Genomic DNA, 22789 nt, shown 5'->3' on the forward strand with positions numbered 1-22789 from the left:
CATCCCCCCTCACCCCACTTATCCCCTTCTCTCCTACTTTCCTGTAGGATAGATTTTCATACCAAATTGAGTGTGCATGTTATTCCCTCCTTAAGCCAAATGTGATGGAGTAAGCTTCACTTTTTCCCTCTCACCTCCCCGCTTTTCTCCTCCATTGAAAAAAGCTTTTTCTTGTCTCTTTAGTGAGAGACAATTTGCCCCATTCCATTTCTCCCTTTCTCCTCCCAATATATTTCTCTCTCATACCTTAATTTTATTTTTTTGGATATCCTTTCAACTACCCAAATACTGAGAAAAGTCTCAAGAGTTACAAATATTATCTTTCCATGTAGGGATGTAAATAGTTCAACTTTAGAAAGTCCCTTATGATTTCTCTTTCCTGTTTACTTTTTCATGCTTCTCTTGATTCTTGTGTTTGAAAATCAAATTTTCTATTCAGCTCTGACCTTTTCATCAAGAATGCTTGAAAGTCCTCTATTTCATTGAATACCTATTTTTTCCCCTGAAGTATTTATTATACTCAATTGTGCTGAGATTCTTGGTTTTAATCCTAGCTCCTTTGACTTCTGGAATATCATATTCCAAGACTTTTGATTCTTTAATGTAGAAGCTGCTAGATCTTATATTATCCTGATTATATTTCCACAGTACTCAAATTGTTTCTTTCTGGCTGCTTGCAGTATTTTCTCCTTGACCTGGGAACTCTGAAATTTGGCTACAATATTTCTAGGAGTTTTTCTTTTTGGATCTCTTTCAGGAGGGGAATCAGTGGATTATTTAAATATTTATTTTACTCTCTGGTTCTAGAATATCAGGGCAGTTTTCCTTGATAATTTCATGAAAGATGATGTCTAAGCTCTTCTTTTGGTCATGGCTTTCAGGTAGTCCCATAATTTTTAAATTGTCTCTCCTGGATCTATTTTCCAAGTCAGTTGTTTTTCCAATGAGATATTTCACATTGTTTGCTATTTTTTCATTCCTTTGGTTTTGTTTGATAATGTCTTGATTTTTCACAAAGTCATTAGATTCCATATGCTCCATTCTAGTCTTTAAGGAATTGTTTTCTTCAGTGAGCTTTTGGACTTCCTTTTCCATCTGGCCAGTTCTGCTTTTCAGGGCATTCTTCTCCTCATTTGACTTTTTGGTTCTCTTTTGCATTTGGGTTAGTTTATTTTTTAAAGTGTTATTTTCTTCAGCATTTTTTTGGGTCTCCTTTAGCAAGCAGTTGACTCATTTTTCATGATTTTCTTGTATTACTCTCATTTCTCTCCCCAATTTTTCCTCCACCTCTCTTACTTTATTTTCAAAATCCTTTTTGAGATCTTCCATGGCGTGAGACCAATTCATATTTTTCTTGGAGGCTTTGGATGAAAGAGTTTTGACTTTGCTTTCTTCTGTTTGCATGCTTTTGTCTTCCTTGTCACCAAAGCAATATTCTATAGTCTGATTCTTTTTCCAGTTTTTGCTCATTTCCCCAGCCATTTACTTGACTCGAGCTCTTTGTCAAGGTAGGTCTCTGCTTCCAGTGGGTTGGGGGGTGTACTATTAGCCACTCTATCCCCCCACAATCTGTGGGCCTAGAGCTCCAGAAACAGTGGCTGCAGCTGGCCCTAATGCTTCCATGGCTGCCTCAGGCTCCTCCACCCCTCCCCACTCTGCTGCCCTGGGGCTGGATCACTCCACTCTCCTGCACTGGTCCCACAGGCTTTTCTCACTGACCTTCCAATTTATCCTCAGTGTTTTGGGGTCCTGAAGTCTGGAAACCACCACATGTGTGAGAGATTCAGCCTCCCCAAGGCCTACTCAGGTCCTGTCTGTACCAGTGTGGCCCACACTGGACTTTGCTCTGCTCCAAGTGTGGCGTGATAGACACTTCCCAGCAACCTTGCAGGCTGTCTTGGGTTGGAGATTTGCTTCATTCCATCATTCTGTGGGTTCTGCAGCTCCAGAATTTGCTTAGGACCATTTTTTACAGGTATTTGGCTGGGCTTAGGAGCAGCCCAAGCACTCTAGAAAGTGCTTGCTGTTACTCTGCCATCTTGGCTCCACCCCTGTAGTGCTTACTTTTAAGCATTTCATAAATTCAATGTGTAACTTACAAATATGTCCTGCTTGTCTTTCTGTGAATTTTCTGACTTTCTATTCACTTCTCACTGGGGGGTAATGAGAAGAGATGCATAACCCTATCCTTAGCATAACCTTATCCTCTCAACCATTCAGGGGAAAAAAATTCCATGTAGTAAATATAAATAGATAGGCAAAACAAAAGGCTACTTTACGCATATCCAAAAATGTATACCTCATTCTGCATCTTGACTAATCACTTCTCTGTCAGGAGGCAAGTACTAACTTTATCATGGTTTCCTTAAATGATGGTGGGTCATTGCATTAATCAGAGTTCTTAGCTCTTTCAAAGCTGTTTTGTCTTCACCAATGTTGCTACTGTATAAACTGTTCCGCTCACTTCACTCTGCATCAATTCACACATCTTCCCAGGTTTTTCTGAAACCACCCATTTTATTATTTCTCATGGTACAAAATTATTTCATTACATCAGGTACCATAATTTGTTTAGCCATTGTCTAATTAATGGGAAGCCTCGTAGTTTCTAGTTCTTTGCCACTACAAAAAAAGTTGTTGCAAATATGTTTGTACACTTGGGTCTTTTTCCTTTCTCTTTGATCTCTTTAGGGTACGGGCCAAGTAGAGGCATCACTGGGTCAAAAAGTATCACAACTTAGTGACTTCTAGGGCATAATTACAAATTACTTTACAGAATGGTTAGATCAATTCACAGCTCCACCAATAGTTCGTTAATATGCCTATTTCCTGGCAGTCTCCCCAACACGCTATTTTTCTTTTTTTACAATCTTTGACAATTTGATTGGAATGACATAGAAGTTTTAATTTGCATCTCTCTAATTTTTAGTGATTTGGAGTATTTTTTCATATGACTATTGGATTTCTTCCTTTGAAAATGTGTTCATATTTTTTGACCATTTATCTACTGGGAAATTACTTTTCTTATTTATGAATTGCACCCAGTTTCTTATACATCTTGGAAATGATAACATTTTAAGAGACCTGCTACAAAAATTTTTTCTGTAAATTTTCTTTTAAATTTTAGCCACATTAGTTTAATTGTAGCAAAAACATTACATGTTCAGAATTTTCCATTCCATCTTCTGTGATTCTTGTTTGGACTAGAACTTTCCCCCTATTTATAATTAAGCATAATTTCTTCCTCGCTTCTCTGATTTGCTTATGATATAACCTTTTATCACTAAGTCATGTATTCATGCAGAGGTTATTTGGATATACAGTGTGAGAAGTTGGTCTATACTAAATTTCTTTCTGCCAACATTCTTTCTAGATTTCCCACCAATTTTTATTAAATGGGGGTGGAGCCAAGATGATGGAGTAGAAAGATGGACCTACTCTAGCTCTTCCCCCATAGCCCATAAAATGCCTGTAAAAAATGACCCTAAACAAATTCTAGAAGTCACAAAATGACACAGTTAAAAAGATTTCCAGCTCAAGACAGCCTGGAAGGCCAACAGGAAAGGTGTATCGCACTGGGCTCAGAGCACAGCACAACCCAGTCTTGGCTGGGTGGCAGGACTGGAGCAGGCTTCAGGGCGGGAAATCACTGGTAGCAGCTGTGGTTCCCAGATTTCTCAACCCCAAAACACCAAAGACATCTTCAAAAGTATTTTCTAACATCCTTTCAGATGAGGAAGGACAAAGCATATCATCAGAGGAAGACATAAAAGTAAAGGCTTCTACAACCAAAACCTCCAAAAAAAATGCATTGGTCTCAGGCCATGGAAGATCTCAAAAAGCATTTTGAAAATCAAGTAAGAGAGGTGGAGGAAAAATTGGGAAGAGAAATAAGAGTGATGCAAGAAAATATGAATTTTTTTAAAATAGTGAGTCCTTACTCCAGTAGTAGGAGTATATGGGTTTTTCAAACATGCCACTAGATTCATTTGTTTCTATATGTAGCAAATCATTTTTGTGATTCCTGTTGTAGTTTGAGTTCTGGTACTGTTAGATCCTCTTCATACTTTTTTCATTATTTCCCTTGAGATCCTTGATCTTTTGTTTCTCCAGATGAATTTATGATTTTTTTAAACTTTATAAAGTAATTGTATTGGTAGGTTGATTGGTATGGCACTGACCAAGTAATTTAATTTAAGTAGTGGTCATTTTTATTATATTGGTTTGGCCTACCTAAGAAGAATATTTCTTCAATTATTTAAGTTCTCTTTATTTCTGTAAAGAATATTTTGTAGTTGTATTCATATAGATTCTGCACCTTGGAAGGAAAAGAAAGAAAGAAGGGGGAAAGAGAGAGAAAGAGAGACAGATGAGAAGGAAAGAAGGAAGGAAGGAAGGAAGGAAGGAAGGAAGGAAGGAAGGAAGGAAGGAAGGAAGGAAGGAAGGAAGGAAGGAAGGAAGCTGTGTTGCCCAACTGGAAATTTGGTCCCTAGTGGGGAGCTCCTTCTCTACTCACAGGGGTTGTAGTTTGTCTTTCATTCTAAAAGAGGACCAGAGCGTAAGGGAGGTGTTGTGACATGCAAGTGAATTGGTTTTAAGTAAGGGAAGGCTGTGTAGAATCACCAGCCTCACTTTCTCCTCTGGAGCCATGTGGGTTTTTTTTCTTTTTATATGGATCAGCACAACTGGAGATTGACCAGGATGCAGTGGGGGACCTTAGCCTTTTCAAGCGAAGGTCTTTAACATGTCTCAGTCTATCTGAGGCAGCACCTATTCAATAAAAAAAAATGAGGCAAATAATGGCCTCTTTAAAGAAAGAAATAGATCTTGGAGGGGAAGACCCTCAGAGTTTCTGGCCAAAAAAACCAAAAACAATTGTTGTTTACATTCATCCTGAGTCAATCTGGGCCCCTACAGTGACCAAGAAGGACTGGGTCTGGGACCAGAGTGATCTGGGGCTAAGGCTAGTTTTTAAGAGAAAAAACAAAATAGTTTCAGAGATTAAAAATTTATATTCCCTTTGGGCTGGTGGATTTATGTGGATTTATTTTATAACCTATTTTACTTAAATTATTATTTAAATTAATTTTAGTTGCCTCTCTAATGTTCTCTACATCATCACATCATCTGAAAAAAGCTATAATTTTGTTTTCTTTTTGCCTATCTTATTCTAACTTATTTTTGTCTTATTGCTATGGATAATCTTTCTAGTACAATATCAACTATTAATGGTAATAATAAACATTCTTTCTTGGAAAGGCCTCTAATGTAGCCCCTATATACACATACATACATACATACATACATATATATATGTATATAGCTAGCTCTTAGTTTTAGATAAATATAATTTACCACATTAAGGAAATCTCCATTTATACCTATATTTTCTATTTTTTTAAAACAGGAATGATAAAATCTTGTCAAAAGCTTTCTCTGCATTGATTGCTAACATATAATTACTGGCATTATTATTAATAAGGTCAGTCATATTGCTGATTTTCTTAATACTGAACCAAACCTGTAATCCTGATGTAAATCCAATTGGTATCATTTTTGTGATATATTTCTGTAATATCCCTTCTATTTTAAATTTTTTCCATCAATATTCATTAGGGATTTTTGCAGTTTTCCTTTTCTGTTCTGACATTTTCTGTCTTAGTTAACAAAACCATATTTGTATCACAGAAGAAATATAAGACCCATTCTTTTCCTACTTTTTCAAACAGCTAATGCAACATTGGACTTGTTCTTAGACTAATATAATTCATTTTAAAATCCATCTGATCTTGAGGTTTTTTTTCTTTGGGAGTCCATTTATGACTTGTTCAATTTCTTTTTATAAGTTTCATTGGCATATATATGTGTATATATATGTATATACATATAAGCAAAATTATTTCTAATAATTTGCTATATATTTTATTCATTTGTTGTGAATTCTTTTTCATTTTGGGGGACTAGTAGTTTGATTTTTCCCTTAAAAAAACAAATTACCTACTGACATCTTTTTTTTCCTTTTTACAAATTCTTAATTTACTAATTAAATAAGTGCTATTGCCTTCAATTGTTATTCTAATTTTCAAAATTAATATTTTTCTGTTTAATTACCTCTTAAAATGTTTTCTTTTTGTTTTCTAGGCTTTTTAGTCATATGTCAAATTTGTTAACCTGTTCTTTCTTCTGTTGATGAAAATGTTTAAAGACACATTTTCTTTTAAGTACTGCTTTAACTGCATTTCACATTGGTCTAATAATTTTCTTTGATAGAATTATCTATTGTTCCTATGTGTTATTTGACATATAAATTCTTTAGGATTAAATTATTTAGTTTACAATTAACCTTAATCCTTTCTTCAAAGACCCTTTATTGATTATGGTTTTTTGGGGTTGCAGTCAGTAAAGAACGTGTCTAATATTGATGAATTTTTTGTGAGATTTCTATACATTATAGTATTGTAAAAGTGCCATGGCCAGTTAAAAATATATATCATCCTATCTGTTCACATTAAGACATTCATAACTAACTTTTCTAAAATTCTGTTCCAGTTTTTAACTGCTTTACTTTTTTTTAGATTTTTTCTATGTCTGAAAGAGGTACATTGATAACCTCAATTATTATGATTTTATTGTCTATTTCTCCTTGTAATATATTTAATCTACTTTAACTATTTAGAAGCTATGGCAATTTAATATAGATTAGATATATATGTTAAGTGTTGATAATTCATTGTCTATAGTGACTTTCAACATAATATAGTTTTCCTGTTTATCTTTTTAAATTAAGCCTACTCTTCATTTTCTTATCTGAGATCATGATTGCCACCCTCTGCTTTTTTAAGTTCAACTGAAGAATAAGCTGAAGTTGGATTTTGCTCTAGACCCTAATTTTAACTTGGTACATACCAATCTATGATTCTAGTGTGTTTCTCGTAAACAATATATGGTTGGAGTCTGCCATCTAAACCATTCTGTTATCTTCTATTTTATGGGTGAATTAATCCTATTCATATTCTCTGTTGTGATCATTGAGTATTTTCCTTTACCCTTATTCTTTTTCTTTTCTTTCTTCTTTGTTTCCCCCCTTTACCAGGAAGATGAGGGTAGTGAGGTATGTGCTCAGCAAAAGTAATCTTTGCTTGATGAATCTGTTTATACGTCTTTGCTCCTTTTTGTCCCCCCAAAACCACTCCCAGACCCTTTGTGATTTAACTCCCTCTTTAAAATCTTTGGTGACATTAGGGTCTTCAGAGGACACATTTCTTTTTGCCCTATTATAATGTAAACATTTCATCCTTGGGTAGTCCCTTCACATTGTTAGTGTTTTATATTTCTCTTTAATCCTATGCTTACATTTCAAAATTTTTTCTCAGCTCTGGTCTTTTCAAAGTCTTCCATTTTATTAGAGGTTCATTTTCTCCATGTAGGATTATACTCAGTTTTACTGAGTAAATTATTTTTTGTGGTAAGCCTATTTCTCTTGCCTTTTTAATTATCAAATTCCAAGCTTTCTTCTTTTTTTATAGTTTATAGTAGTATCTCTGAATTTTATGTGTCCCTGAATGTGGCTCCTGGTTGCTTGAACTCATTCTCTCTAGCTGCTTGAAATATTTTTTCTTTGACTGGGAAGCTCTGGATTTGTATTATGATGTTTCTGGAAGTTTTCATTTGAGGGTTTCTTTCAGGAGGTAATTGGTAGATTCTTTTTATTTTCCCTTTGTCCTTGGTTTTTAAGACATCTGAGAAATTTCCTGTTATATTCACTTGAAGTTTGATGTCTTGGCTCTGGTTTTTGTATGGCTTTTCATGATACCTTCTAAGTCAGTTGTTTTTTCTGTGAGATACTATACATTTTCTTCTATTTTCTTCTCCGTTTTATGACTTTAATATTTCTTGTTTTCTTATTTAGTCATTGGCTTCTATTTGATCCATTCAATTTTCAGGGAGTCTATTTCTTTTTTTGTACCTCATGTCAAGCTGTTAATTCTTCTTCCTAGTCTTTCCACTAGAGCTTTCCTTTCTTTTCTAATCCTTTCCTCCAGAAAGGAGGAAATTATAAGTAATCATATAATTCATTTATAAAATATAATTTTCCTCCTGAATTTCTAGTTGACCTAGTGACCAACCTATGTTTATCTTTGAGACTTTGTAGAGTTTGAGGAGTTATTTTCTTTTGGGTTTATGTTTTGGGTGTCCCAACCTTCATAAAAATTAACATTTTTTTCATTTTTGTTTACTCATTCTAGCTTACATCCTGAATTGAAACTGTGTTTTGGCCAGAATCTATACAGAGAATTCTGGAATGTTGGGGTCTTATTTGGCATTTATTTCTATTATTTCAGGTTCTGCTGCTACTTTTTCTGCATATTAAGTACTACGTACTTTCTGGATCTTGGGCAACTAGGTGGTGCAGTGTCAGTGTCAGGTCTGGAGTCAAAAAGACCTTAGTTCAAATCCAGCCTCAGACACTTACTGGCTGTGTGACACAGGGCAAGTCACTTAACTCTGTATACAACAGTTTCCTCATCTGTAAAATGAGCTAAAGAAAGAAATGTCAAACTACTCTAGGATCTCTGCAAAAACTACCCAAATAGGGTCATGAAGAGTCAGACATGACATGACTGAAATGACTGAACAATAACAATTTTCTGGATCTTAACAGCGGCTCAGGTCATAGAGTTACAAAATTTTAGTACACTCTAAAATCAAGGAAACTATCTGATTGCTGCTCTCCTGCATTGCACTTTGTGGGCTCCTACTCCAGGTTTGGAGCTAGGCAATGAAACAGTGGACTTGCCCCAGTTGGAGTTCCAGTAGACAGAGGCTAGACCCAATTTATCAGCTAGCTTGAAAAATCTACAGGCTCAGAGCAAAAGAACTGAAGGCTTGACCCTGGTCCACATTGTGGTGCAGTGGATAGAGCACCAGCGCAGGAGTCAGGAGGACCTGAGTTCAAATCTCACCTCAGACACTTGACACTCACTAGCTGTATGACCTTGGACAAGTCATTTAACCCCAACTGCCTCATCCTGGGTCATCTCCAGTCATCCTGATGAATATCTGGTCACTGGATTCAGATGGCTCTGGAGGAGAAGTGAGGCTGGAGACCTGCACAGCTCTCCCTCACTCAAAACAAAATCATGTGCAAGTCATGGCATCATTTCTCTGATGGCATGGTCTTCTTCTGCCCCAAAGGATGAACACACATTACTCAGCTACATGCCCCAGGGCAGCTACAGGTCTCAGACTCCCACTGGTATGAATTAATGAAACTGCTCTGGGTTTCAGAGAGACAAACCTACAGTTTTCAACATTCTGGCACCCAGCTGTTATATCATTCTTAAACCTTACTCATGTATCAAAGCAACACAGCTACAGGCTCACCCCTGATCTGCTCTTCCTGCCCTAATATATAGTTATAGGCCCCCAGACTCAGTCTGAACTGGATCTAAGATAAAGTTAGGTTAACATAACCAATGGCTCACTTCTTTTCCTGATCTCTGCCCTATATACAGGTACAGGTCCCAGCCCAGTCCCCATACTGAAAGGTTTTTCTTGGGTCTCCTTAGCTGTACCCGTTCTCATTGCCTACAAGCCTTCAGGGCTTGAAAAATGGACCACTGTGGGTTTTTCCTTGGATCTTCCTAATCATCATCTTCAATCTTTGCTGGTAGAGAAAGAGCTGGAATATACAGTTTCCTCTTACTCTGCCCTGGGCCTATTTCTCTTCTCCTTCTATGAAGATGACCTTATCAGCTTGCATGGCCTTAACTACCATCTCTGTGCTGATAATTCTAGCCTACCCTAACCTCTCTGCTGACCTCCAGTCTCACATCTCTAACTGCCTATTGGACATCTCAAAGTGGGTATCCTATAGGCATCTTATACTCAATATGTCCAAAACTGAACTTGTTATCTTTCTGCTCAATTTCTCCTTTCTCTTCATTTCCCAGTTACTGTTAAGGGCACCACCATGGTCCCAGTTACCCAGATTCACAGATGTCATCTTCAATTCCTCAGTAACATTCACACCTTATATTTAATCTTTTGTCAAGACCTCTTGATTTTATCTTTGCAACATTTGTCAAATACACCTCGTTCCCTCTTCTGATACTGCTACTACCCTGGTCCTCATCTAACATTACTGCAATAGCCTTCTGGTTGGTCTTCCTGACACAAGTCTCTCCCCACTGCCATCCATCCTAAAGCCCAGGTCTGACCCCATCACCATCCTCGTTAATGAACTCTAGTGTTTTTCTAACACCTACAGAATTCTCTGTTTGAAATCCAAAATCCTTCATAACCTAGCCCTCACCTACCTTTCCAATTTTCTTATCTACTCCAATCTCACCATGTACTCTTCATATCAGTGACATTAGCCTCCTATTCCTTGAACAAGATACTCCATGTCTCACCTCCAAGCATTTTCTCTAACTGTCCCTCCTGCCTAGAAAGCTCTCCCTCCTTGTCTCTACTTGCTGGCTTCCCTAGTTTTCTTTGGGTCCCAGCTAACAATATCATCTTCTAAAGGAAGTTTGTTCTACTTATCCCCTTAAATCTAGTGCCTTCCTTCTGTTGATTAAAATAGCAATTGTTTTTGTTCTGGACAGAAACTCTGAGAGTCTTCCCATCCCAGACTGATTCTTTCATGAAGAATCTAGGCCATTTTTTGCCTCATTTCTTACATAGACTTTAAGTACTGAATGGACACTGCCTCAAACAAACTGAAAACTGAGAAAGACCTTAGCTTAAAAAGGCCAAGGTCTCCCACTACATCACCAGTCATCTTGATCTATGTCTTGCCACTGGACTCTGATGACTGGAGGAAACAGTGAGGCTGATGACTTTATACAGTTCCGCCTCACTTAAATCCAATTCACTGGCAAGTCAAGACAACCCTCCTGATGTCATTGGTCCTCTTCAAGAGCTAAGACCTAACAATCACAATTTCTAACTTATCCTGTATATAGTTTGTCTGTATATAGTGTTTGCATGTTATCTCCTTCATTAAATCATGAGTTCCTTATGGGCAGGGGATGTCTTTTGCCTTTCTTTGTATCTCCAGTGCCTACCACAGATCCTAACACATAAGCACTTAAATAAATGCCTCCTGACAGACCATTTCATGTTACATGCTAAGGGGTTTATACTTATTTTGCTCTTTTTCTCTATAAAAGTTGAATGGAACATATTTGTGGTATGCCTTCAACTTTGGTATGAGAATGCAAGGGATATGTTTGTTGGGTAACACACAGAATATACAAGTTGGAAGTACCAATTTCCAGACTGGGGCTGGGAGAGAACAAACTATATGTTCTTTGGGGGCTTACTAAGTTATTGCTTAGTTTTATGAATAATTCTAAAACCTTCTCAACAAATAGAATTTTAAGCCTCTTCATCATTTTTCCCTAGAAGAATATTTCAGTTTTAATCACCAGTCATGAGAGCAGGTTGGAAAGTAAGAGTGAATAATTTTGGTTTCACTCTCCAGTCTGACTTCCTGACCCTTGTTTATAGAGCTGCACAGTGACATCTAGTGGTTTACACTTACATAGGCTATCAATAATCTCCACCTTCATTGTTGTTGTTTGTCCTTCATTCTGGGAGAGGACCATGACATCAGGCAGGTGATGCCATGACATGCAAGAATAGGATTTAAGTGAGGGAAGGTTGTTCAAGGTCACCAGCCTCACTTTCTCTTCTACAACCATCTGGATCCAGTGGCCAGATATAGATCAGGGCAACTGGAGATGGCCCAGGATGCAATTCTTAGGAGTCTGATTTTAATAATCTAACCTCAAATAGGGCAAAATTCCAGGCCTGGGAATTTGAAATCAAGTGTCCCACTCCTGACTCTACCATGAACACCACCATATGCCTATATTCTTAAAGGGGCATATCATAACTCCATTGGACCAAATTCCTTGAAGGCAGGGACCATGATTCCTTCCTCGAGTTTTTTCCATATTATCTAGACACAGGACTTTGCCTACAGGGAAGAAGTGGTATTGATTGGCTTTAATCACCACCTTCATCAGAGTCAGCAGAGCCATGAATTTACTGACTCTTACTGAAGTGGGTCATAAAAGGAATTTCAGAGTCCAAATATGAACTTGTCTAAGGTGCTAAGCAATGGGTTGTTTCCTGTAAAATAAAATGTGGCCAAGAGAACAGCTGCCAAGTAAGATAGGAAACCTGGAAGGCTAACTTGGGGTAATCAGTGCAGAATTCCCAGTAGTGACTATTCATTAAGAATTTTAGCAGAGCAGTGACTGATGGGAGATCAGGAGCTTAGCTACCAAATTTCTCCAAGACACTTACTGAGCTCTCAGTTTCCCCAATATAGAGAGCCTCTACCTGGCCTTGCAACCAGACATTTTTCTGTACTTCTCTACTAAGATAGCAACCCTAACCTAGAAATAAATTTTTAATCACAATCTGACCCAGTTTATGTTTAGAGTACAGTATTCTGAAAGCTACTGTTAGAGAGTATAGTATAGTGATTGGACTCCAGTAGCTTGGAGTGGGGAATTTTCATGGAGTTTATAAGATTATGCAATACTCTCCCATCTTCCCCTCCCATTCAGGGATGGTACTAACTGTAGGACAGGATTTGGGCCTTAAGAGTCCTTCAGAGGTGGGCTACAGTGCTAGCGAACTAATCTTGTCAGAAAAACTCCTGGTGGTAATTTCTCAGAGTTGAGCAAACTTTAGAAATCATCAAGTTCAACACCATCATGACAGAGTTTTAAAAACTTGATGGCTTTTAGATTTTTAGCTCTGTTCTGATAAAACTCTATCAAATAACAGTGTTGAGCTCGATGATTTCTAAAGTTTGCTCAACTCTGAGAATAAGATATAGTGACCTGGCTTCAGGGCAGGTGATGGGAAACAAAACAAGGTCCACTGGGAAAAAATTGGTAGTGACAAGGAGAAAACAATACCTGAAGTCCAAGAACCAAATTGAGGATGACACTAACTGCCTCCAGATAAGACCAGATTACTAACTTCTACTTTTATGATCTGTTCTCAAAAACATGCCTTCCCCTGCCTCTCTCCCCCACCAATATTTGCTCAGTATTTACTATTAGGGCTTTGGCTCAACTCTATCACACCAAACACAAATTCCACAAAATTCTTCCACAAAAAAACGAAGGAACTAAACCACTGTGGCCCTCCCTGCAGGGGTCCCCTTCCTATTTTAGGTCATGCCACTTTCCCCTTACCCCTCCAATGCTCCGGTCCCCCCTTCCCCTGATCACTATTCCAAGGCTAGACAGGCCTCAGGTCTCAGGCCAAAATGATAGTGTCTGCTTTGCCACATACCTGAGGCTTGGGAAGGGTTTATAGGGGTCTGGAGATCTGTAGACTTCATAACCTTTCACACCAGGATGTTAGAGAAAATGTGGAAAACAAGAGAAGAGGGGAATGAGCATTAGACTGAGGGCAGTGGGCACTTTGAAGGGATGGAGGGGTGGGGGAATAAGGAGGGGACAGGCAGGAGGAAATCAAGGTGGCCCCAAGATTCAGGTAAATAGATGCTAAGGGTGATTACAGGAGCTAGAGCTAGGACCAGAGTTCCTACCACATAGAATTTTGGTACAGAGCCTGGCCACATTGATGCCTACAACTTCAATGAGTTCTATCCCAAATACTGTGTGTCCCAGAAATATATTCCCACCCTTGCTTCAGTTACCGTTAGAGCTGAAGTCACGACAGTATGCAACCACAGAGATATGCTCTGGGCCATCTGCTCCACACTTGGCACCACAAGCAGCTTTCCATCTTCACCAAAGGCCAACTTTCCTGTCAGCAAGGCAACCTTCCTCGGAGCCTGGAGAAGATAGCCAGGAAAAATCACTGGGGGTAGTCTTCTCCATCCTTTCCTGAACTTTACTTACCTCATACCACTCTGCTTGCCCTCACCTGTAGGACACAAGTAACAAATGTGACCAGTTCACTCTCCAAAATGGAGACAAGTTTCTGGCAGATCATATAGTCAACAAGGCGAGCGAGGGGTCCCAAAAGTTGCCACCACAGCTCGGCTCGGTTCAGCTTCTGCATTAGCTGCTGCCGTCGAAACCACTTTCGGTACATGGAGCCCTTTGCTGAACTGTACTCAGAGAAGCTCTCAACTCGCTCCTGCAGGCCCTGCCGCATCCGATATGTGTCTTCATGCACCTGGTACAGAAGATGGCAAGACAGTACAGCACAACCACAGACACAAGGCCAAAGTAACCCAAAGCCCAGACCATTTATACACAAAGCAGCAAGTACATGTGTGGTAGAATGACCCTTTAACAGGAGTAGGAATAAAAGGACTCTGGAGAGATTCCAAATTGTCTACTCCAGAGGGTTCTCTTAGGATTATCAGAACCCATCTTAGAGGTGTCTTGATCTAGCACTTGTACTTCCTCTGCTCCTCCTAATCCTGCAACACCAGATCTTGTGTCTCAGGAAGAACTGATGGTGACCCTAGTAACAGGTTTAGCTTCCTGAACATCAAGGACTTCTATGGGCATCGTTGTTAGAGAAGTGATTTGGAAAACAGTGGGCTGGAAACTTATAACATTTTCCCTAAGTATGTGCAGAACTTTGTATGTTTATGAACAGCTGACTCGATCACTTGAGCAAAGGAGAAAGCTTTCAAGGAGTAGTTTGTAAACTATGCAACTGAAAAACTGCAGATGATTGTTAGTTTCATGAGTGCTAACTGTAGCCATCAACTACAGCTGGAAAAGGCCACAACTTTTGCTCATCTGTGTCAGCAAGTTGATGTTACCCAGAAATAGCTGGACAAAGAAATTTCTAGGCTGTCCAAAGAAATAGACCAGTTGGAGAAGATACAAAACAATTCAAAATTTTTAAGAAATAAGCAATTCGACTTGCAAACAACCTGGAGAATCTTATGAGGCAGTTTCTCCATTCAAGTAAATAGAAGAATCTCAGTAGATGGCTCTGGTGGCACCAGCGGAGAAGCAAGACTGACTCTTGTGTTGATTTACATGAAAAATTACTCTAAATATGAATTATATTTAAAGAAAAAAGAGGGAACTCCCTTGAGAAATCCCCTGGATGACTAGAGACTAACAGAGAGTATCCTGGACACTATGAGGGCATGGCTGTAACCAGTCTTGTGGTGTAGCAGCACTCAGCCAGGAACACTCAGTTCTGAGACCACAGAGGACCCTTACGATCCAATTCTGAACCTCAAAAATCCAAGGGGGCGTAATGTGGGGAGGCAAAAGTTAGAATAGTGAATGCAGATAATCCAGAAGGACAACAAAAAGAGCTGACCAGTCACTCAAAACTACCACAGAAGGCAGAGTCTGGTCCTGGCAGAGGAACTAAAGGAGATAAGTGGAAGATACAGGCTGCTGTAAAGAATGATAATATATCCAAAGGTACATAAAAATGCAATCTAGAAGGAAAAAAATAACTCCATAACAAACTGCAAGCAGAGACTCAAAGAAAAAAGTAGATTTTCCACAAGCACTACACAAATACCTGGAAGAAATTAAGCAAGAGATAAAAAATTAAATAAAATCTCTGAAGCGGCAAAAAAGTGAATAGAGAATAAATTGCTTAGAAGAGAAATTGCCATAATCAGGCTTCCAAACATGCTGTATTTTCATGCTGCTGCATAGGTAAAGCTCTAGACTGAGAGAAAACTAACAGCAGAGCATATGTCTGTGTAAGGAAGCACCAGGTGCTAGAACTTTGGAAAGAAGAGACATTTATCAAAAGGACATGGTAGGCTCCAAAAACTAATCTCTTGGGGACCAATTCTGGATATGTGGAGGGAATATGGCAGACAAATAGGGAAGAAGGCTCCTCAATATGTCCCTGATTTCTAGTTTGCCTATCTAGAGACTTCAGATCATTTTCCCTCAGATGAGATAAAGGCCTTTCTCTTGGTTGAGTTGAAATTTCCTCTCATTCTAATCTAAAAAGTCCATTCACTCTTTGTATCTTCTGTTAATTCTAATCTATAAATAACTTTCCTGAATTCTGTTTGCCATATGCTTTTGATAAATGGGTTTTATTCCTATTAACTGTCTATGATGGTCTTTTATGTAACTAGCATTTCATAGGAAGGAGTTAAGCCTATGGATATGTTTAAGGTAGCCTGCCTTCTTTAAGAGCTATGAGGGAAATAGCTTTTTGTCGTGAACCCAAATCATAAGCTTAGACAGTCAACTGGCAGGGCAGAGCGTGAGGAGGGAGTGACGGAGGAAGGAACTCAGAATATAGATAGCACTCTAGACCAGCACCCTTTTCAGAGACTAAAGAACAGAGGACCCAAGTTCAAGGTCCTGCTTTCCTCAAAACAGGAATTGTAGTCTATAGCCTCTCTTGGAAAGGGGAGGGCAAGATTCTATCCATTCTATCAATACCTTTCACAATTCACAATTCATGCAGACATATATAACTTACATGGGACACACACACACACACGCACACGCACACACACGCACACACACCCCTTACAGTGGCAAACTTTGCCCAAATAACAGATTCCCTAAAAATTAGTATATGCTAAAGAAAAATGAATGGTTCCATGAGACAACAATGAATATGTTATGACAAAATAGAAAGAATAAAAAAATAGAAGAAAATATAAGCCATTTTCTACCAAAGACAATTTAGCTGGAAAACAGTTTGGGAGAGATAATCTAAGAATCATCAGGCTCCCTGAAAATTATGATTTTTCTTTAAGAGCCTGAGCACTTTATTTCAAGAAAACACATGTGAAAACTACCCAGATCTATTAGAATTAGAAAGCAAAGTTAAAATAGAAAGAATCTCTTGGTCATCTCCTAAAAGAAACCTTCATAGTGCAAACTCATCAAAATCCATAACTTTTACAAAAATGAAAAAAGAAGAAAAAAGGAGACTTAAGGAACCAAAGAACCACATTTAGGGTCACTCAAAATCTGACAGCTTCTACTATAAATGAAAGGTAATCCTGAAACTGAATATTACAAAAGGTAAAAGATATGAGCTTACAATCAAGAATAATTTATCCTTCAAAGTTCCTACAAGGGAAAAAAATGTACCTTTAATGGAAGAAGACTGTTAAGCATTTCTGATGAAAATAAAAGAGTTGAGTAGGATTTTTGAAATCTAAACAGAGTCAAAAGAAACCTAGAAAGATCAATTTATTTGAGCAATTGCAAGGGGCTCTACAAGGATATAGTGTTAACATGCTAATAGAGGGAAAAGAAGTAAATGTCCCTTTAGAATCTTAATGTTCTCAAAGGATATTGAAAAAGCTAAAGATGAAAACCAGAGGTCCTGAGAGTGGATTGGTTCTGTTCTGAGGATTCTGAAAGGGGAAAGAGAAGGAAGGAATTTTGTTGTTGTTCAGTCAAGACCAACTCTTCGTGATCCCATTTTGAATTTTCTTAGCAAAGATACTGGAGTGGTCATTTCCATATACAGCTCATTTTACAGGTGAGGAAACTGAGGCAAATAGAGTTAAGTGACTTGCCCAGGATAAGATGGCTAGTGAGTGTCTGAGGCCAGATTTGAACCCATGAAGAAGAGTCTTCCTGACTCCAGGCCCTATCCACTGTGCCACCTACTGTAGAAAGGAGGAAGAAAGGGGCAGATGAGAAGAATATTAAACAAAAAAGGAAGGAGTGAGGAGAGCAGAATAATCTGGTGATGAGCTTCTCCACACTTGCCAGGACAGTTCTCAGACAAGAGACTTAAAAGCTATCATTGGTCCCTTAATGCTTTGTTTAATTTGTTTAATTAAGAAGCTGCAAAGCTATGTGGTTATCTGGTTTAGATTTTAATAACCCAGGACAGGATCACTTCCATACCACAGTGAGGCATCAGAATAGAACTTTAGTGGAGGGACAAATGCATAGAAAGTACTATATGTAATTTGAGGTACAAAAAGGATGTGGCTGCACTTCCAACTTAAGGAAAATGCAAAGAACAAGACAACTGGTTTTGCTCCTTCAGTGCAGAATTGGATTTGATTGGTGGACTTTAGGGACAGCTCTGATGTAAGAAACACATTCCAACATGTGAGTATAAGAAAGGAAAAGAAACAGGGTATTGGAAAGACACAATGGCAGTAGGGGCTGCATCTGTTTCCCTATAAATTTTAGCATTAGATCCTTTGAACCATTTTGGGCCCCCCACCACCTGAGAAAGGTCTAAAATATAGATTGACCTATCAGGAAAAAGACATTTTTGTCCTATTCTGAGCTTAACCTACCATAATGCTTTGTGTGCTCCAGATAACAGACATGCTTTGCTTTGCTCTCTGAGTGAACCCAAAATGTCCCTTCCTGTGTCAGCAACTATACGGTCAGATGAAGCTGCTCAGGAGCATTTTGTTTATGACTATCAAGGACAAGGTGCCTTGAACCAGACACTATCTTGCATAATGGAACTTTTCTTATTTTTTTTGTGTTATATTATGTCATGTTAATGATAAAAGAAACAGACATCCTGGATCTATAATTTCAATTGACACCTTGACATTCTCTTATTGTATTTATAACCTATCCCATTAAAAAATTCCTTTCTCACATTATGGTCAAACACATATGGGGGTTGTCATTTTGGGCTGACACAGGCATCCTGAGTTGGGATTGTTCTAAGTGTATAAAGGGTCTTCTTCAACTTGTTTATCTCTGAGTTCAGAATTATTTTCTGACTCCATCATGCATGATTCTCTGGCCTAATGAAAATAAATAAGCATCTTATAGCATATGTACAGCCTGATTCTGTTTGTTCCTTGTACAAACCTTTAGTAAGGTGAACCCCATCCTGTTTGTTCTTGAACAAACCTTCAGTTGATGTGGATCCCCCATTCTGTTTTTTCTTAAGGCAAACCTTCAGTTAAGCGGGAAACTGATTCTGTTTGTTTCTTTGGACCAAACCTTTGGTAAATGGTTGATAACCCATAACAGGAAGCACGACGTAAGAACTAACCTTGGTGGCTCTTGAACCCCACTCTGTTTTATTGATGGGGCAGGAATAATGTGAAGCACAGCAAAGTTCTAAATCCTGGAGCAGACCCTGGCACTAGCTGTTGGTCCACGTGCCTGTGCCTCTCAGAATCCTTTAACTTTATATAGTGTTTTCTAAACTAGTTATTAAATTGCATCTATCCAGTCACTGGGAGACATGAAATATAAAATAAAACAGAGAACTTTGTGTTAACATGTGGTTGAGAGATGAAAGAGACTGACTCCAATCTAAAAGGATGAACTAGTTGTGGGAACTGAATAGAAAGTATGGTCTATATTACATAATCTCCAGTTGTCCTGATCTATATCTGGCCATTGGACCCAGATGGCTCTGGAGGAGAGAGTGAGGCTGGTAACTTTGCACAGCCCTCCCTCACTTAAATCCAATTTACTTGGAAGTCATGTCATCATCTTCCTGATGTCACAGTCCTCTTTGAGAACAAAGGACAAACCACACACCATGTGGAGATAAGGGCAAAATGTGTACATGATTTAGACAGAAAGAGTGATATCATAAGCAAATTAGGGAAGTATACAATATTTTGCCTGTGAGATTTATGTATAAGGGAACAATTTATGACTAAACAAGATAAAGATCATTATAAGATATAAAACTTATGATTTTGATTATATTAAATTAAAAAGGTTTTGAGCAAATAAGAACAAACACAGACAAGATTAGTAGGGAAACAGAAAACTAGAAAAATATTTTCAAAGCAAGTTTGCTTAAAAATAATATCATTTCTCAAATTTATAGTGAATCAAATCAGTAAGAATAGGAGTCATTCCCCAATTGACAAATGGTCAAAGGATATGAACAGGCAGTTTTCAGAAGACAAAAAAATCAAAGCTATATCCAGTCATATGAAAAAATGCTCTAAATCACTATTGATTAGAGAAATGCAAATTAAAACTCTGAAATATCATCTCATACCTATCAGACTGGCTAATGTGACAAAAACGTAAAATGACAAATGTTAGTGGAGATTTGGAAAAGTATGTACACTAATGCACTGTTGTTGGAGTTATAAACTGATCCAACCATTATGAAGATTTGGAACTATGCCCAAAGGACTATAACTCTACACATACCCTTTGGCCCAGCAATACCACAACTAAATCTGTATCCCAAAGAAACTTTTTAGAAAAGGAAAAGGATCTATATGTACAAAAATATTTAAAGGCGCTCTTTTTGTGGTGTCAAAGAATTGGAGATTGAGAGATGCCCATCATTTAGGAAATGGTTAATCAAGTTGTGGTATATGACTGTAATGAATTACTATTGTACTATAAGAAATGATGAGCAGGATGGTTTCAGAAAAACCTGGGAAGACTTACATGAACTGAATAAAAGTGAAATGAGTAGAAGCAGGAGAATATTTATATAGTAACAGTAATATTATATGATGATCAACTGCAAATAGCTTAACTATTCTCAGCAATACAGTGATCTAAGACAATTCCAAAGGAAAATGCTATTCCAATTCCAGAACTGATAAATAGAAGTATGCATAACATAGTTTTACAAATGTGGATACAAATGTAGGTATGTAGATCTATATAGACAGAGATATAGATAAATCTGTGTCAAATAGTAGCCTTCTCCAGTGTGGAGTAGGGAGAGAGACAGTTCAGAACTTAAAATGTAACAAATAAGTAAAACAAAACTGCCTATATGCCCATCAAAAAAGAATGCCAAAAATTTTTGTTTACATGTAATTGAGAAAAAATAAAATTAAAATTAAATGTTAAAAAAAAAAAAAGAACCATACTGGCAATGCAATTTTAAGCTCTGAGATACTGGGATATGCTAAATATACACAAATACAGACATAAATGGACAAAAAGAACAGAGCAGAATAGAGGGGGAATAATTAATAGGTTACTATGGATTTTTATTTAAAAATTCATTTTTAAGTTTAAATCATTGTATATGGATGATTGATTGGTTTTGTTTCTGCTTAAAGTTGAGTGCATAATAAATTACTTTTTAAAAGAACATCTGCATAATCAAAGAGGAGATGAGAATTTGGAATGACCAGGGGAAGGGAAGATGGAAGGCAGGGGAATGACATTTGTGTCAACTGTTAACTCAAGGTATGGGGGGATGGTGGAAAGGGGGAGTGAGGCAATCAGATATTTTGGGGAGCTCCCTTCTCTCCTCTTAACACCAAGTCAAAGCCCTGCCCATGATAAGCCCTATATCAAAGTTTCTCCCCAGAAAGTTCCCATCGTCTGCCCAGCAAGTTGCTTGTTTGCTTACCCATTTAACCACTTGTATACCTATTTCCCTAGCTATACTGATGCTCTGAACCACCCCAGAGACCAAGCCACAGCAGTGTTGGGGGGAGGGGCAACAGGCTAGGCCTGAGCAAGGCCAGGTTTCCTCCTCTGTAAAATGGAAATAATAATAGCACCTACCTCCCTAGGTTATTATGAAGCTAAAATGAGATATTTGTAGAGCACGTTGCAAACCTTAAATAACTATATAAATGCTATTGTTATTATTTGTAGTATCTTCAGCCCTGGTGGACAGAGGATGAATTGTTCTGAGTCATCTGTCTGGGGTTAGAGAGCCTACCAGCTGAAGAATGGCTGCTGAGAGGCGGAGACAGCGTCTTAATACTCGCAAGGCTCCTCTGTTCATCTTGGCCAGGGCCCTCTGCAGCTCAGGAAGTGTGTAGCATCGATTCTCCTCTTGGGGCAGCCAGGAAACCGAGTGTAGCTCTTGCAGGAACCTTGGAGGAAGAGACCACAGAAGGTTAGAATCATTTCTTTTGGCCACACACACAAAGGAATAGGGAGCATATGGAGCCTTCCCATATCCCTTCTCTGTATATCCTAATGAAATTGTACCAGTAGGATTTCTGTACCCCTTCCTAAAACTGCTAATCTCTTAGATTTTTGGCCACTTCTGAAAAATCAGTCACAACTTACAAAATCTTTCTTCTCTTGCTTGATCTGGGTAAGTGAATCATCATCCAAATAATCTGGTTTATACCGTGAGCCTCTCCTGTGTGAATTGTTTGTTTTAGTTTATTTTGTTATTTTGGGAGGGAACCCTAAAATAACTTTCAAATTTCAAAGGTAGTCTGGTTTAAAAACAAGGGTTTTAAAGGACATTTGTGTTCCACCTCTTCACCACCTTCCCAATTCTTGGACTTCAGAACTGTCACCTCAGACAGGGTGTCTTTCTAGTTTCTCTGTTCATCTGATTATATCTTCCTTGAGTTGCAGTGACCACACCTATATAGTTTTCAAGACTATGAATGAACTATGGATGAACCAAGATTCATATGGGAATAGAATAGTTCCTGTTTAGCTTTCTTTCTTTCTCTTTCTTTCTTTTTTCTTTCTTTTTCCTTTCTTTCCTTCTTCCTTCCTTTCTTCCTTCCTTCTTTCCTTTTCTTTTTTTCTGTACCTAGACCTTTATTGGCCTTTCTAGGCATAGCAGAACATTGAAGTCTATCTCTTCAGCAAAAAGTCTATAATGCTTGGGGAAAGAAGGTCAGGAGAGATCAAGAAATAAGGGATGGAGAACAGGGGCTGAGGAAAAGAGGTGCCTATAACTAAAAAAAAACAAAACAAAAACCTTATCTAGGCTACCATGAGACACCACCATCCTCGCACTGGGCTAATCATTCAGGTATAGTAAACTCACCGAAGGCAGTGACCACATATTCTCTCCATCACAGCTGAGCTTAGTGCAGGGCTGGCCACATAACAATATCCACTAGAGATTTACTAACTGTTTAGTTTAGAAGGAACCCCCTCTCTCACTCTCTGGCCCCAGA

At 38.2% G+C, this 22789-nt stretch overlaps 1 protein-coding gene across 11 annotated transcripts in view; it reads right to left on the minus strand.

Annotated features, from left to right (window-relative positions):
- The window catches only part of DNHD1 (dynein heavy chain domain 1), a 130367-nt gene that overhangs the window by 72731 nt on the left and 34847 nt on the right, over window positions 1-22789 (minus strand). For 10 of the 11 annotated variants that reach the window (XR_011967247.1, XM_072610117.1, XM_072610116.1 and 7 more), the window contains exons 8-11: window positions 21577-21733; window positions 13927-14181; window positions 13697-13834; window positions 13327-13378 (exon numbers count right to left, since the gene is read on the minus strand). Coding sequence is in view for 10 of the 11 variants with exons in the window: in XM_072610117.1 (XP_072466218.1) it covers window positions 13327-13378; window positions 13697-13834; window positions 13927-14181; window positions 21577-21733 (602 nt within the window). In the remaining variant the exon portion in view is untranslated. The remainder of the gene's footprint in view (window positions 1-13326; window positions 13379-13696; window positions 13835-13926; window positions 14182-21576; window positions 21734-22789) is intronic. The other variant, XM_072610123.1, reaches the window with a different exon arrangement.

The sequence above is a fragment of the Notamacropus eugenii genome, chromosome 5 (genome assembly GCF_028372415.1).
Source record: "Notamacropus eugenii isolate mMacEug1 chromosome 5, mMacEug1.pri_v2, whole genome shotgun sequence".
Taxonomy (NCBI): Eukaryota; Metazoa; Chordata; class Mammalia; order Diprotodontia; family Macropodidae; genus Notamacropus; species Notamacropus eugenii.